The 15,964-nt window shown below is 41.6% G+C and overlaps 2 protein-coding genes across 2 annotated transcripts; both read right to left on the bottom strand.

The window, feature by feature from the left end:
• Positions 1-6,038: 6,038 nt before the first annotated feature.
• Positions 6,039-13,272, bottom strand: LOC122914034 (histone H2B type 1-M). Its single transcript, XM_044260679.1, has 2 exons — positions 12,818-13,272; positions 6,039-7,888 (listed from the first exon to the last, which is right to left on the bottom strand). The coding sequence occupies exon 1, from the start codon at positions 13,205-13,207 to the stop codon at positions 12,827-12,829; it is 381 nt and encodes a 126-aa protein (XP_044116614.1). The 5' UTR covers positions 13,208-13,272; the 3' UTR covers positions 6,039-7,888; positions 12,818-12,826.
• A 669-nt stretch (positions 13,273-13,941) lies between these two features.
• On the bottom strand, positions 13,942-14,761 carry H1-4 (H1.4 linker histone, cluster member). The gene has a single exon (XM_044260401.1). It carries the CDS (start codon positions 14,717-14,719, stop codon positions 14,060-14,062), a length of 660 nt encoding a protein of 219 aa, XP_044116336.1. The 5' UTR covers positions 14,720-14,761; the 3' UTR covers positions 13,942-14,059.
• Between the last annotated feature and the right edge of the window lie 1,203 nt (positions 14,762-15,964).

Raw genomic sequence — 15,964 nt, 5'->3', positions numbered from 1 at the left:
CAAAAAAAAGGGCCTTAGATCCCCTCCTCTCCTTCAGCCAAAGAATTTCCTATATTGAAGTTACCAGAGACTGTAAAATACTGAAAGCTTAAGGAAATAAAAATGAAATAATACAGTCAAGGAGCAAGGGACAATCAAAACCAGGTGTATTAAAACAACAACAACATGAAAGAGAACTACTAAAACTGAAAAAGAGCTATAGTCCATAATAATAAGATAAAAATCCACTGATAAGATGTAACCTTTAGGGCCTTGAGGCACTGATCACATAGCCACTGTGTATGGCAGTAACTTCCAGAATCAGTAGAAGATCTTCAAATTTATAATTGTAGGGCAAGCTTTCAATATACAACTCTCAGAAATTCATGTAATAACCAAGGAAAATGTTTATGGTTATAGAAGATTGAACAACAGGATGAACTAACTTCATCAATCTGTGATTCCTTCATTTAACACATAGAAAATCCCTGAATTTTTCAAAGTACACATTTAATAACTTCAAATTTTCAACACTGGCTTCAGAAAAGGTAACAATACATATAAAAATATCAGTTTCATATATCCTGCACTCTTTTGTCATAATCTAACTGAAGGGCAAAAGAAAGGACTTTTTAAAGATAGTAAAAATAAAACAATCTCATATGCTTGGAAACTAAAAGCATACTTCTAAATGTACATCGTTAAAGAAAATAGGTATAGAAATACCAATGAACAGACCTAACCAAGGAGGCAAAAGGCCTGTACTCTGAAAACCAAGAATTACTGAAGAAGGAAATGAAAGATGACACACACAAATGGAAATACATTCCATGTTCATGGATTGGAGGAATTGCTATCGTTAAATCATCCATACTACTCAAAGCAATCTACAGAGTTACTGTGATTCTTGACAAAGTACTACCAGTAGTTTTCACAGAACTAGGATAAATAATCTTAAAATTTGTATGGAACCATAAAAGACCTCAAATAGCCAAAGCAATCTTGAGAAAGAAGAGTAAAGCTGGAAGTGTCAAAATCTCAGAGTTCAGGAAAAAACTACAAAACTATAATAATCAAAACAGTATGGTCTTGGCACAAAAACAGATCAAAGGAACTGAATAAAGAGCACAGAAATAAACCAAACTTTTATGGCCAATTAATCTAAGAAAAGGAGGCAAGAATATACAATGGGGAAATGACTCTTTCTTCAATAAATGGTGCTGGGAAAACTGGAGAGCTACATATGAAAGAACAAAAGTGGGCCACTTTTTATACAATATACCAAAATAAACTAAAAATGGATTACATACCTAAATGTGAGAACTGAAACCTTAAAGCTCTTAGAAGAAATCATATGCAGTAATCTCTTTGATAATCTCTGTTTGCCATAGCAACATTTTTCTAGCCCTATCTCCTGAGGCCAGGAAAACAAAAGCAAAAATAAACTCTTGGGACTACATGTAAATAAAAGTCTTTTACACAGAGAGGGTAACCAACAACAACAAAAAACCAATTAATCTAAGAAAAGGAGGCAAGAATATACAATGGGGAAATGACTTTTTCTTCAATAAATGGTGCTGGGCAACCTGCTGAATGGCAGAAGATACTTGCAAATGGTATGTCTGGTAAGTTGTTAATATCCACAAAATATAAAGACTTATACAACTCAACACCAATAATAAAAATAAGATTGAAAAATGGACAGGTGATGTGTATAGACATTTTCCAATGAAGGGACACAAATGACCAACAGGCATGTGAGAAGATGCTCAAATCCGTAATCATTAGTGAAATACAAAGAAACCAGAATGAGATACTGCCTTACACCTGTCAGAATGCCTAAAATAAAAAAAAAGAAATAACCAGTGTTGAAGATATGGAGAAAAATGAACCCTCATGCTCTGTTGGTGGGAATGTAAACTGGTGCAGCCACTGTGAAAAACAGCATGGAGTTTCCTCAGAAACTTAAAAATAGAAATGCCATATGGTATAGCAATTTCACTACTGAGTATTTACCCAAGAAAACAAAAACAGTGACTAGAAAAGATACATACACCCTTATATTTATTTTAGCACCATTTACAATAGCAAAGATGCGGAAGCAGCATCTATGTATGCATAGAGGAGTGGATAGAGAAGATGTGGGTGTGTATATATGTGTGGAGTGTGTCCATATGTAGAATGTAATATTAGCCATAAAAAAGAATGAGATCTTGCCATTTGTGACAATATGATAGATGGATGGACCTAGAGGGTATTATGCTAAGTGAAATAAGCCAGACAGAGAAAGACAAATACCATATGATTTCACTTATATAAGACTCTGAATGACATAACCAATGAACAAACAATGAAACAAAAAAGCAGAAACAGACCCATAAATACAGAGAACAAACTGATGGTTGCCAGAGGGGAGAAAAATGGGGAGATGGGCAAAATGGTAAAGGGGAGGGGGAGGAACAGGTTTCCAGTTGTGGAATAGATAAATCAGGCGGCTGAAAGGTACAGCATAGGGAATATAGCCGATGGTATTGTAATGTAATAGCTTGTATGCCGACAGATGGTGGCTACACTTGTGGTAAATACAGCATAATGTATAGACTTGTTAAATCACTATGTTGTTAAAAAAGGTAAAAATAAAACAATATCAAATGCTTGTAAACTAAAAGCACACTTCTAAACACATGGATTAGAATGCATATCATGAGGGCAGCTATGTAATATTTTGAGATATATATGAATGGGAATAATATATATAAAACTGTTGAATATATTTGTAGTGGTATTAAAAGGGAAATATATAATATTAAATACATATGTTCAGGAACAAGAAACACTGAAGATACTTAAACTAGATATTCAACTAAAAAAGCTAGAATAAAAGTGGGAGTAGATTGAGAATCGGACTTAGAATCCTTAGAATCTGTTGTACTGTTGTGAATGATGTCTGGGTTTTTCATTTCAATTCCAGATAGGCCATTGCTCATGTATAGAAAGGTCATGAATTGTTATGTGCTGCTTTTATACCCACCAACCCTCTTGAACTCTTATGAGATCTAAGTATTTCTAAATTCCCATGGATTTTTACATTGACATATTATTTTTAATTTGTCAGTTTTAAAATTTAAAAAGAAAAATTAATAGAAAAAATAGGAATGATCCATAAACCAAATAGATCTCTTACCTTTTTTCTTCTGAAAATCTATAACCTATTATCAGAACTGAACAGGAACAATACAAAAAAAAAAGACAGAAAATCATAGTTTTGTCTTACTTATGAACATATACTTTAAGAAAAGCTCCATTTAAAAAGCAAGCAAATGGAATCCAGGAAGTTATATTATTTAACATATAACAGTATATCATGCAGCTTATTCCAAGAGTGGAGAAAAGTTTAACATCATAAATCTGCCAGTGTAAGATATTAGTAGTGTAAAACTGTGGTCATCTCCATAGATACTGAGAAATTATTTGCTAGAATAGAATAATTTTTTATCATACATGTTTTCAACAAACTAGAACAAGAGGGAGTAGATGTTCATTTTATATGGAGTAGCTACAGTGAGCATAACATATAATGGCACAATTTTCAGATTCCTGAAAAGTTAAAAAAAAAAAAAAGGACAAAAGTTCTGTGGTACTACCCCCATTCCACATGGCACCAAGGCCCAGATAGCACCACGAGACAAGAAGTATAAAAAGGATAGAGAAAAATTCAACAAGGAAAAACTGTTATCTTTAGCTTTTGAAAATAATGTCATTAAAGAAAGCCACAAGACTCTATAAACAATTTGATCTAATAGAGCACAATAGGATTGATTAGTGGATATATGATCACCACATACAATTCATGGCTTTTGTATATATTAACAATACCCTTGTTGGAAACGAAGCAGGAAAACCAGACATCATTTCCACCAGTATTTCAGAGTCTAAGGAGTCTACGTCAAAGAAAAAAAATCCAAATCTATATGAATAAACTATAAAATGTCCTTGGAGGACATAAAACAAGATTGATTTCATTTAAGAGGCAGACATACACTGTACTATGTTTCTGTTTTGTGATAACGCCATATGCTAGGATGTTCATAAATTCCAGAATAAACTAAAGTTTTAATGTGAGGCCACAAAAGTGCATTAAGTTTTGGTAACATTGTAAAATGCACATTTGTGAGCAAAAACAGTGAAGAAGATTCTAAGAAAGGGAAGAAAGAAAAAAGAGAAAGAAAAGAGGAAAAAAAAGTAAAGAATGGTAGGTTTTGATTTAGGACAGGTACTTTAAGAGGGGCTAGGGTGGTCTTAGGGATATAGTCTTGATCTGTTAAAACTATTTTAATATTTGTTCCAGTGTTTATAAGTCAGGCTGAGAAGAGGGGTCAGAGTAGCCTGGCTAGAGTTTGGTCTAAACTTTACCTGTTGTGAATTGAATTAATTGCGAATTTAAGGTTACCAAGAGATGTCTTTAGTGTAGTGCGTTAGGGCAAGGACCCCGGGTCAAAATCAGAATCCCCCCTGCCACTTACTAACCTTATGACATGGAGTAAGTATAATTTTAAGATTGAGATGACTCCATATACATGCGGGTAATTGGGATAATAATTCACAAGTGTGTTATGAGGATTACACGATTCACATCTGGAAAGAGCTGGGAAATGTATCTGCGTATTTGCGAACAACTAGAAACGTGTTTTTAAGGTAAATAAAAATAACTGGGAAGGACAGTGTTACCTGCTCCCAAGGCTTCACTGTCTTTTGTGGAACGTAGGGACTTCTGACTTCTTGGACCTCTTCCTCCACTAAAATAATAACAATTAATAACATTGTTAAAATTACATAAAGCTTAATTTATTGACATTCTATATTAGAGCGTTTTGGTCAATATCACAGTTTATATTTATCTTCTGACTTCGGAAGAAATTAAAATTTTGATGCGCCTCAAAAAGTACCCTGGGGCTTGTGCCCACTGTGCCTAATGGATGGAGGACTGCGTGCACCTGACCATGAAATTAAAACAAAACAGAATTACCAAGTAGGGTATTACCCACACACATACATATAAGCGCACACGAAATGCTCTAGAAATCTGCAGACTAGGAGTACCGGGTGTGCAAGCCCGCTGCTCCGCGGACATCCCGTGAGGGTCCCTCGGCCACTGCACAAGAGGGACGAGGCCGGTTCACCCACAGCCGGGCAGGAGGGACCACGGGACACTGCTGTCCTGCTGCTCGGGCAGGACAGCACTCGGCTCGGCGCCCTTCTCTGCGGACCGCCCAGTGTCCTGTGGCGAAGGTCCAGCCTCAGCTCTGCCAGCCCGGGTGACCAGCCTCTGAGCACCAGCAGGGGGCGCCGCGGAAACACGCCCAGCCGAAGACGACCGGAAGCAGCCAGAAGGCGCGCGACCACGCGTGGGAGCCGGAAGAACGTAATGTGACCGTAAGGCTCGTTGGGGCAATGGGCGGGACGGGTGCGGAGAAACGGCCCAATGAGGGGACGGCGTGGAGGGCGCGGCCAGGAGACGGTGATAAGGGGGCGGGGCTTGCCGGGCCGCAGCACGCTTGCGCGGGCGGGGAGGGTGACAGTGTCCGTTGCCAGTTGGTAGGGCTCTTCAGTTCCAGTTTACACCTGAGTGTGACTGCGTTGGTGTTTGGTACTAGTATTTCAAGGAAATCCCCTCTTCTGGTTGAAATCTCAGTTCTCTGGCGCGAGTCCCCGGACCGGCAGCATCAGCAGCACCTGGGTAATAGAGAAATGCAAACAATCGGATCTGACTAGAGATCTAGCGGGTCAGGATCCGGGAGGCGGGGCCCAGTAGTTTACAGACTACTTTAGGTGATTGGGTGCACGCTGGAGTTTGGGACTGCTTTGAAGTGTCGCGTTTCCCTTAGTTCCGATGCTGGGGGTGACTCCGCCAATGGCAGCTGAGCTAAACCAAGCCGTTTACCTTCCACAGGGCTTAGGTCTTACCCACTGAGACTTGGACGCCAGAGGATAAAGGGAAAAATAAATTGTATGTCTGGAAAGGCGAGATCTAGGAGAAGGATTGGACTCGACACTGAATGCAGAATTCTATGTCTCCAGATTTTATTACTCATAACATCTCATCTACAGACGTGTGGCCCTCACTTAGACTTCTCCATCAAAGGTACTCGTGGTAAATAACGAATTCCCAGTCGCTGGGCCTGTAAGGAAGTAAATTCTATTTTTGCAATAAAAACAAAAAATAAAATGAAAAAGCCAAACACTGTTTGGGCTCCTCCACTTAGCTAAGGCTCTCCTGATGAGGCAATGTACAGCAAACCAGGATTGGATCTGGGCAGAATATTAACATTAACCAATCATTCTCAGGCAGATCACTTTTCATACTTCGTAACTTCTATGAGCTGATTCCTTTACTGTTTGCATTCATTTTTTTCTCTGCATTCATAAGTCTCTCCTAACTGAAGAAATAAAGAGTTTGTTAGGTGTTTTTGCCATCAGCATTAACATTTGGTATACAAGACACGTAGTTGTTTTTACGTGTGCTCATATAACTCTCTTTAAATGCTACCTACACTTTAGTCATCGTTTGCATGATCAGATAATGAGTCACATCGTGTTTAGTCAAGAGATATTCCTGAATAAAATGGTCTTTGTTCCAAAACTCCAACTATCTTTGTTGGGGATTTAACTACTTGGTATTCAAGTAGTTCAAAGGCTCAGATTTTCCTTGAGTCTTTGACCTGAAGAGAATTGGCTACTCTAATTCTCATTTTAATTCAATGACAAGGAAAATGTAATAGTCACTAACAGTTGTTAAGTGATTACAAAATATCCACGCCTGATTTAAAGCTTTGCATGACTTACCTCAATCCTTAAAATAATTCTAAGGTATAATATGATACTCTTTTTTTTTTTTTTTACTATAAATGGGGAAAGTGAGACTTAGAAACGGGGTCACTCATTCTGCTGAGCCATTGCAACAACTCAGCTCTGGCGTCTCTCTTTTGTTACAGATGCCTGTGTCCTTTAGTTATGATTACTGCAAATCATCATTGAGAGCCAACCATGTGTCTGGAACAGCCTTAGACCTTAGGGAGTCAGCAGCATAAAATCTAACCCTATCCAGTGGAGCTTACAGTCTAGAGAATGGGAGGAGGAAATAACACTCAAATTCATGTCAGTTTTGCTAAGTGTAATGAAGAAGAATGAACAGAATAAGTTAAGAATGGGATAGAAGGGCGCCATCTTGTGCTGGTCAGAGAGTGTCTCCCAGATGTGGTAGCATTGTAATCCATCCACTCACCCCAACACCCGAGAAATGTGGGGAGTATTTCGTGTGTAACAGGTGGTACACCCAGATGAAGCATCCCAAACATGACAAGGTCTATCCCCTCATCTCGCTCTTTTCCCTTTCAGCTTTCTCCGACTAGCATTCTCTGGCTTCTCTTGGGTCTTCAGGCTCTGTCTCTCCTTTCATAGTAGCCATTTTCTTCTGTTTTTTCTGAGTCTCTCCATTTCTCTCACCTTTATTCTTCCCCCTATGCTCCTTTGTCTTTCCTAAAATGTAGCCGTAACTTGGTTGTGAGACATAATGTTTTGTACTTACGAAACACAGCTTAACCTTCATGGTTGAACTTTTAGACAAAATTCTAAAACGTTAGTCCTTCACTTTTCCACAATTCCTGTTCCCTATCCATGGTAGCAGGTGTCATGGTTATGAAAGGAAAAGTCACTCAAATGCTGCTGTTCAAGTAAAGCAAAGAGAGCCTTTCGCGCGTGTAGCGCCACGCACTCATGCCAGCAAAATGAAGGTCAGGAACTCAGAACTTTCCCCAACAGGATCTCCACTTCTCAGTTTTCTTTCCTGCAGCCAGGGTTTGGAAGGCAGTTGGGAGTATAAGTCAAGGAGGAGACTGCTGAAGCCGTTCATCTGAATAAAGTACAAAAAACAGCCTTCAGTAAGAACACTCCGTATAAAACTTTTGGGTTCACAGTCGATCTAAATAGCCAAAACTATGGGACAGAACCATCAAAACAGATAGTTGGAGAATTCAAGTTATGGTCAATGACAGATATCTAACTCATAAAAATGTGGATTTTCTTAGGACTATGTGTGTAGTAAAGCACTAACGTTTTCCAAAGGAAGGTGTGGCCTTTGCCCTTTGCTGGGAGCTGATGTCTGGGCCCTTGGAATGCCCTGCAGGATAAGAGTATCTGTTTAGGAAGAGGTCTTGGACTGCATGGGAGAGTGTAATAATGTCCTTTGTGTTGGGAGCTTTGGGCCATGTGGTGTTGGGACTATCTGCAGAGGGTCTGCAGGCTAAAAGATTGTGCATGTGGACAGTCAACAGTCAACCATATTTATATGATAAAGGCCTGTGGTTGGCAGTATGTATTGTGTTGTTGTAATGTTGTGTTGCAGGAGGCATTAACACTCCTCATACCCACAAAGGAAAAGGATTACTAGAAGCTCTGAGTTGGGACCCCTTAGAGACTCTGTTCATGTGCCTCTTACCTTGGCTTATAAAACAAACAAACAAAAAAACTTTAAAATTTAATTTAGTTAACATATTGTGTATTACTAGTTTCTGAGGTAGAATTTAGTGATTCATCAGTTGCATAGAACACCCAATGCTCATTCCATCAAGTGGCCGCCATAATGCCCATCACCCACTCACCAAATCAAATCCCTCACCCATTGCACTCCAGCAACCCGCACTTCCTTTCCTAGAGTTGAGTGTTTTATGGTTTGTCTCCCTCTCTGTTTTCATCTTATTTTATTTATTTCTTCTCTTTCTCTATGTTCTGTTTCTTAAAATTCCATATAGGAGTGAAATTAGCTTGTTTTTAATCAGTATCCTTTTGATATTATAAACCCCAACCTTGACTATAATAACTTTTAGTGAATTCTGTGAGCCATCTGTGAGAATTACCAAATAGGAGGATGGTTTTGGATGTCAGACACGAGGGCAGTCTAATGGGACTGTTCCTTAACTTTGCACTATATCATAACGATATTAGTATTACTATATTGTTTATTGCTTACATATTTGGATGAATATTTTGCCTTAATTTAATGATTTTTGTAGTTTCCATATGAACCCCCTTCTTTTCACCTGCCAGCATATTTCCACAGAGTGATAAATACTTTTTTAGGTCTTAGTGGCTTATGAGTTAAAAAAAAAAAAAAAAAAAAAAAAAAAAAGCAAGCAATTAGCTATACGTTTCTTTGATGGTCTATAAACCTAAGGGCTCCAGAAGGTCAAGAACAACTTCATCTCTCTTTATATCTCTAGTGCCTGGCCCAGAGACATTCTATGACTACCTCTTAAATGACTGATTTATAAGAAATATTCTGAATCATTGCCATGGTACAATTGAATAGGGAATTTTGACATGTGTCAAGGATCTCCTTAAAGGTCTTCATGACTAAATTATGCTCTTTAATTTCTTCTTTTAAAACATCCCTTTGCTACCTCTTAATCTGTTACCTTGCACTTTGAACATGGTAGGTTATTTTTAAGTATGACTCATTCATCAATTCAAATTCTACCTTTGAAATATATTAATTTAGCTTTAACTTCTTGTGCAACTGCAAATTTTATTAATTTATATTTTTCCATATTATTAATTTCTTATATTTTCATAAGCCAAAGTATTTTCTAGGGCTGTTCCTTTCTATTGTATTTATTTTCACTTTTGTTTTTTTTCTCACACCTGTCAGTTTTGTTGGACATTCCTACAAGCATCATGAATGGGAGATTTGCTGTACAGGTAGCTGGTTAGGAGTTCTCAGATGAATTCATTCAGTTAATCCAGTATTTTCTCTAAGTACCTGCAACGTGCTGGTTTTATGCAACTGAACAGACCACTGTTTGATCCCTTACAATCTCAGGAAAAGTCCCTCAGGACATTATGTGGGAGTTTGATTGGTTTTTGTCTCTGTGGGTAATGGTCAGTGTAGTCTAATTTCCTGAAATTAATTTCCTGAAATAAAATTTGGCCTGGGAATGCAAGTATCCCAGATCCTCTACAGAGGATCTGTATTTGCATTTTCCAGGTGCTCAGGGGTGTAAATTGAACTTGGGATATTCCTAAATTAATGCAAGTATGGAGGGACACTAGGAAATCTACCTGTACTGCTTTGGAGCAGCATAAAGGAGGAAAAGCACATGATTCCATCAAATGCAACAGTTCACACAGCATTACTAATAAGAACTCTTCAAATATATTTAGAAGGAAACTAATCAACACATACAGATTACACGCTCACATTTGCATGCAGGCAAACAAGGTTTTCACAAGGCATGACCTACCAAAGCCACTTCCATGAGAAGGTAGTCAAAGACAGTGATGTCTGCTAGCACACCTAACATGGCAAGTAGTTTGTGATTTTAGCTAACGCAGTAACGTGATAAAAGTAATTAACAGAAATAGAGGAAAGAATATAAAACTTTTGATTTGCTAGAGATAGTATTATGTGTAATGAAAATGAAAACAGGCCTTTAAATCATTAAATATTGATTAGATTTGACAAAATTTAGTAATCAAATAGATATAAGGTACATGTAAATAATCAATTTCTCAATCCCCCTACCCCCCGAATTTATAACAGTTTTTCAGTCTGATGTCATGTGCCAGAAGCGATTAGAAAGCAGAACCTTGTGAACATCGGCCTTACATTTGTTGGGAGAATTTATGGGGCTTAGTTTACAGTGTAACAGCATATCCCCGCATTGGTTGTATGAGTTTCACTCTATTTCATTTTTCATTACATGTGTAATCCACCAACTCTTAAAAAGTCTCAGCTATGATCTTTGAACATTCACACCAGTACCATTCTCTCTGGTTCTTTCTGGTACCCTGATTAGACATATGGTAGCTAAATTTACTCCTAATCCCAGATCTTTTAAATTACTTTCACATTTTTCTCCCCACATTTTGGATCAACTCTGCTTACAGAGTCCATGTAAATTCTTCATCTGGGGTCAGTTGACTATTTGGCCTATCCAGCAAGCCTTCAATTTTAATTTTCTTATGGTTAATATACAGATAGATTCATTTGTAGAATTTGTTTTTTCTTTCAAATCTTTTTGAAAAATTCTTTTTATTCTTAGTCCCTCAGCATATTTCAAACAGTCCTTTTTTAAAAAATATTTTTTAAAGATTTTGTTTATTTATTTGACAGAGAGAGATCACAAGTAGGCAGAGAGGCAGGCTGGGGCGGGGAGGGGGGGAAGCAGGCTCCCCACTGAGCAGAAAGCCTGACTTGGAGCTAGATCCCAGGACACTGGGTTCTTGACCTGAGAGGAAGGCAGAGTCTTAACCTACTTACTGAGCCACCCAGGCGCCCCGCCCTCCACTTTTTAAAATATATTAAAGTAAGCAATCTGAAGTCTGTTTCTTTTTATTCCTTTTGTTTCCAATTGTGTGCTTCTCTTATTCTTGATCAGTGTCTTGTTGAATTGTGTGTTGATTTTGGTTTTGAACTTGCTCCTGCATGCTCTTTGTTATCTTAACTGTGGGGATTTGTTGAGACCTCTACAGAGGATCTGTATTTGCATTTTCCAGGTGCTCAGGGGTGTAAATTGAACTTGGGATATTCCTAAATTAATTCTCAGGCTGGGTGTTCTGAATCTCTGTGATTTTAATGGCAGAAACAAGTGAGTTGTAGTCCAAATTCTCGGTGGCAGAATCTACCTCGCTCAGCACCCAGACTCAGGGCACACTGTTTTTGCAATTATCCATGGTGAGTGTGGGTATGGGCACGTGTGTGTGTTCATTTCCAGTTCATCCTACTGTGAGGATGTAACTGGTGAGGTTGTCAGCTACACCACGAAAGATTTCTCATCAGTGTTCTTGGTGAACTCAGAACCATTGGTTGCTTTCCTCCTGGCCCTTCCTCTAGCTCCACAGCTTCTTTCCCCAGATTTCTTTTCCCCACAATAATCCATTGCCCAGCAGCAGGAACCTTTTGTGCCACAGGACCTTGTGCAGAAGAAGCGACATCCTGCTAGGGAGGGCTTCCCTTCCTTTTCTCCCTCCTCAGTCCTTGCCTCCCATGGACAGAGGGAATGAGTCCAGAGTACTGAGAAGGGGCCCTCGGTCCTGGGGTAACTATTGCCCAGTCGGCCAGACACCTTATGGGAGTGAGTAGTGGGCTTCTCTCTCGTGACCTGGAGAGCTTTACAGCTAAATGCTGTCAGAAGACTAAACATTTAAACAGGACTTCCTAGAAGAGAAGCTATAGTAGGTGATGGGACTTGAAGGCCTAAGACAGGACAAGTTCCCTTTCCTGTCCCTCTGTGCCCTTGGATTACAGCACAGACTCCCCCCATGCACCCGCCCCCCCACCTTGGCCCCGCCAGCTGAAGGGGAGCAGTTGCAAAGTTCCCAGAAAAGCCTATGTAAGATTTCCGTGAAAACTCATACTGTCTCCAGCTTTTTTCAGTATTACCTATCTATAAGCTAAAAAAAAGAAAAGCTCTGAGCAGAACAAAGTTTTCAGACTACCCTTTCTGCATCAGGTAAAGAGAGCCTTTCCAAGTCCTTGAACATCACAATTAATTTGGAGCTCCAAACACGGAAACGAAACCTCTACCCTTGGAACGGTATTTCCACTTAAAATTGATATTTAGTTTTGTGAAACTAAAGGAACAATGCCTGTACAGAACCGTTTTTGTTGTGAGCGCTTAATTTTTGGTGGATATTCTAACCGGAAAACATATTTGCTACACAGACTTGGAAATTAAAGTCTTAGCCAGATTTAAATAGCTCTCGGTATAAGGATTACAGCTCATTTATTGAGAGCATGCGTGGCTCTGAAAAGAGCCTTTGGGGTTGAGGACAGGATGCTTACATGGCACGTTCACTTGGAGCTGGTGTACTTGGTGACGGCCTTGGTGCCCTCGGACACGGCGTGCTTGGCCAGCTCCCCGGGCAGCAGCAGGCGCACGGCGGTCTGGATCTCCCTGGATGTGATGGTCGAGCGCTTGTTGTAGTGCGCCAGGCGAGACGCCTCGCCCGCGATGCGCTCGAAGATGTCGTTGACGAACGAGTTCATGATGCCCATGGCCTTGGACGAGATGCCCGTGTCGGGGTGCACCTGCTTCAGCACCTTGTACACGTACACCGAGTAGCTCTCCTTGCGGCTGCGTTTGCGCTTCTTGCCGTCCTTCTTCTGCGCCTTGGTCACCGCCTTCTTGGAGCCCTTCTTCGGGGCCGGAGCCGACTTGGTGGGCTCAGGCATCCTAACGTCAATTTAGAACAGTAGAACTAAGAGCTAGAAAAATAATCGGGAGCTCCGAAGCCCCGTTTATTTATAGATGCGGTATTCAAATGAGGTTAGCAAGATTTCGTTCCCGATTGGATTAATTTTAGTGTGTCGTCACAAATGAGAATGTAAAAGCTACTTGCAGGTCTGGCTTTTCATTGGCTGCTTTTTACTTTGCTTCGACCCAATGAGAAGACCTAGAGTAGGCTGCCCAAATCTACTATAAATACGCCTGCGAAGCTCTTGCGTTGTAGATTTCACGGGGAACCAATGAAACTTTTCTCAATAGGTTAGCTTGCAGGTATTTTGGCATAGACAACTCCGTGCGGACAAATATGGCTTTCTACGTGGACTCTGGGCCCTGTACTGCGGGATACCTGGTGGCCCTGCTGAGGTCCCAAAAGGTACCGAGTTAATACTCATGCGGATACTCACTAAGAAGCACATATCTCCTGGCCGCCAACCTAATAGATTTACGAGCAGGAGCTCTACAGTGTGCCGGGGTGACTAAATTTCGAATTGATTTCCCAGCAGCGGAGAAAGTAAAGGGGCGGGAATGAACACTCGGCGCACCGTTTAGGGACATCAGCGATCTCCTGTGGATCTACAACTCCCCAAACCATTCAGTTCCTCGAGGGGCCGCCTGTGGCTGCACCTCGTTGCGGCGAGAACCACCTCCCTGCGCTGGAGGTGCCGCCCCTCCGCGGTGCGTCTGCCCTCCCGCCACGCCCCCTAATAGTGTGCAACAGCTCTTTTCCTGAGGTCTGGGGTGGCTCTGAAAAGAGCCTTTGGGTTGTGTTGAGCTTCAAAGCAGTTGGCCAAAGAAACTTATTTCTTCTTAGCTGCCGCCTTCTTTGGCTTGGCTGCCTTGGGTTTGGCGGTCTTTGGCTTGGCCGCCTTAGGTTTCACCGCTTTGGCCTTCGCAGGGCTCTTGGGCGCCTTCTTGGGCTTGGCTGCTTTCGCTTTTTTCGGGCTCTTTGCTTTTTTGGCTCCTGCAGCCGCCGCAGGCTTCTTCGCCTTCTTTGGGGTCTTCTTGGCGCTCTTCTTGGGGGCGCTGGCCCCCGCGGCCTTCTTGGGCTTCTTGGCCGCCCCGGCCGCCTTCTTGGGCTTGGCCGCGCCCGCCTTCTTGGCCTTGGGCTTGGCCTCGCCGGAGGCCGCCTTCTTGTTGAGCTTGAAGGAGCCCGAGGCGCCGGTGCCCTTGGTCTGCACCAGGGTGCCCTTGCTCACCAGGCTCTTGAGGCCCAGCTTGATGCGGCTGTTGTTCTTCTCCACGTCGTAGCCGGCGGCCGCCAGCGCCTTCTTGAGCGCCGCCAGGGACACGCCGCTGCGCTCTTTGGACGCGGCGACGGCCTTGGTGATGAGCTCGGACACCGGGGGCCCGGACGCCTTACGCTTGGCGGCACCGGCGGACTTGCGAGCCTTCTTCTTCACGGGCGTCTTCTCGGCAGGGGCCGGAGCGGCGGGCGCGGCGGGCGCAGTCTCGGACATGCTGAAGGCGGGCGCGGGGAGAGCAAGTCGAGCCGGAAGCAGAGGCACTGGCCGGGACTCGGGCCGCGCCGCTGCGCCCTCCCGTTTATATAGGGCGGAGCTGCGCGGTGATTGGTGCGCTGTCCAGCCCGCCTCGCTGGCAGCCGCAGAGTGTCCTCTCGGATCCCGAGTTGTGTTTGTTACACCTCAAAAAATGCCAAAAATATCAAAATTCTCTACATCGAATCGCCCGGTTTTTCTCACAAAATAATCCCCGAAGCCTCAGGCTTCACGCTGGTTTCAAATTATGAAGAAAGCACAAAGCTTTATGCCAAAAACTTGCAATATTTCCCGCCGTGCTCTTCAAATTTCAACTCAGAGAAACAAAACTTTCTATTTTCTTCGTAAATTATAAACCGATCTTTAAGTGTGGAGTTTTCTGACCCCTCAAATAGGATTCTCCAAGTGGTTACCTTCCGATGTGTCCAAAAACCATGCCACTGGCACTAGGATTTTTATTACAAATCTGCGCTTAAGTGAGGGAAGTAACACAGGCTCCTCGGAGAGTCCTGCCTATTGAGCCGAGGGCATTTGAGTTCATCAAACTGGTTTAGTTTAATGCCAAACAAATTATTGCCCATTTGGGGTTAGATTTTGGACCCCTGGGACATTAGTCTATGCACCCATGGTTTTATTTCTGTCTGCTGCATCTTGGTTTTTAAATAATTCTTTAGGATAATTCTTTTCCTTTCTGCTCCCAAGGGTTGGGGGCGGGGCTGTTGCTTCTTTCCCTGGACAACTGCTCCATGAGTTTAGATACCTCGAATTCAGCATATTTCGGAAGGTAAGGGGATCCCAAAACATGGTCAGGGTATACAGATGGAAAAGGATTAATTTTCACACGACAGAGAGATGAAGTCAATAAAATCACTGGCAGTGGAGGGGCACTTTGATGAATTTGCAGTGTTGCTGAGTTCTTTTGGCATAGTCTTCAGGATTGGAGTAATAAAGGAGTTAAAATTGAAATTCAGGTGTCGATCGAGGGGGGAAAGAAATGAGAAATGTAAATTATAACATCTCTACTCCCATTATTAGAGAAACCCAGACCCTGTTATTACTCGATAGTTGATGAATATCTAGTCCACTTGCCAAATATGGATGGCTTCAGTCATGAAGATTATGGCCCTATGCTTCCCAGAGTTCTATAAAAAAGAAAACAAGTTACATGTCGGATTGAATTACAATTTCAGATTTCCATCTCAGAAA

Source organism: Neovison vison, chromosome 1 (assembly GCF_020171115.1).
Source record: "Neovison vison isolate M4711 chromosome 1, ASM_NN_V1, whole genome shotgun sequence".
Taxonomy (NCBI): domain Eukaryota; kingdom Metazoa; phylum Chordata; class Mammalia; order Carnivora; family Mustelidae; genus Neogale; species Neogale vison.
The sequence above is the reverse complement of the archived record's forward strand: the minus strand, read 5'-3'. Positions and strand labels throughout refer to the sequence as shown.

What these genes read in the sequence shown, in the direction of transcription:
- LOC122914034 (XM_044260679.1), bottom strand. Translation starts at nt 13,207, where the DNA reads ATGCCTGAGCCCACCAAGTCGGCTCCGGCCCCGAAGAAGGGCTCCAAG.
- H1-4 (XM_044260401.1), bottom strand. Translation starts at nt 14,719, where the DNA reads ATGTCCGAGACTGCGCCCGCCGCGCCCGCCGCTCCGGCCCCTGCCGAG.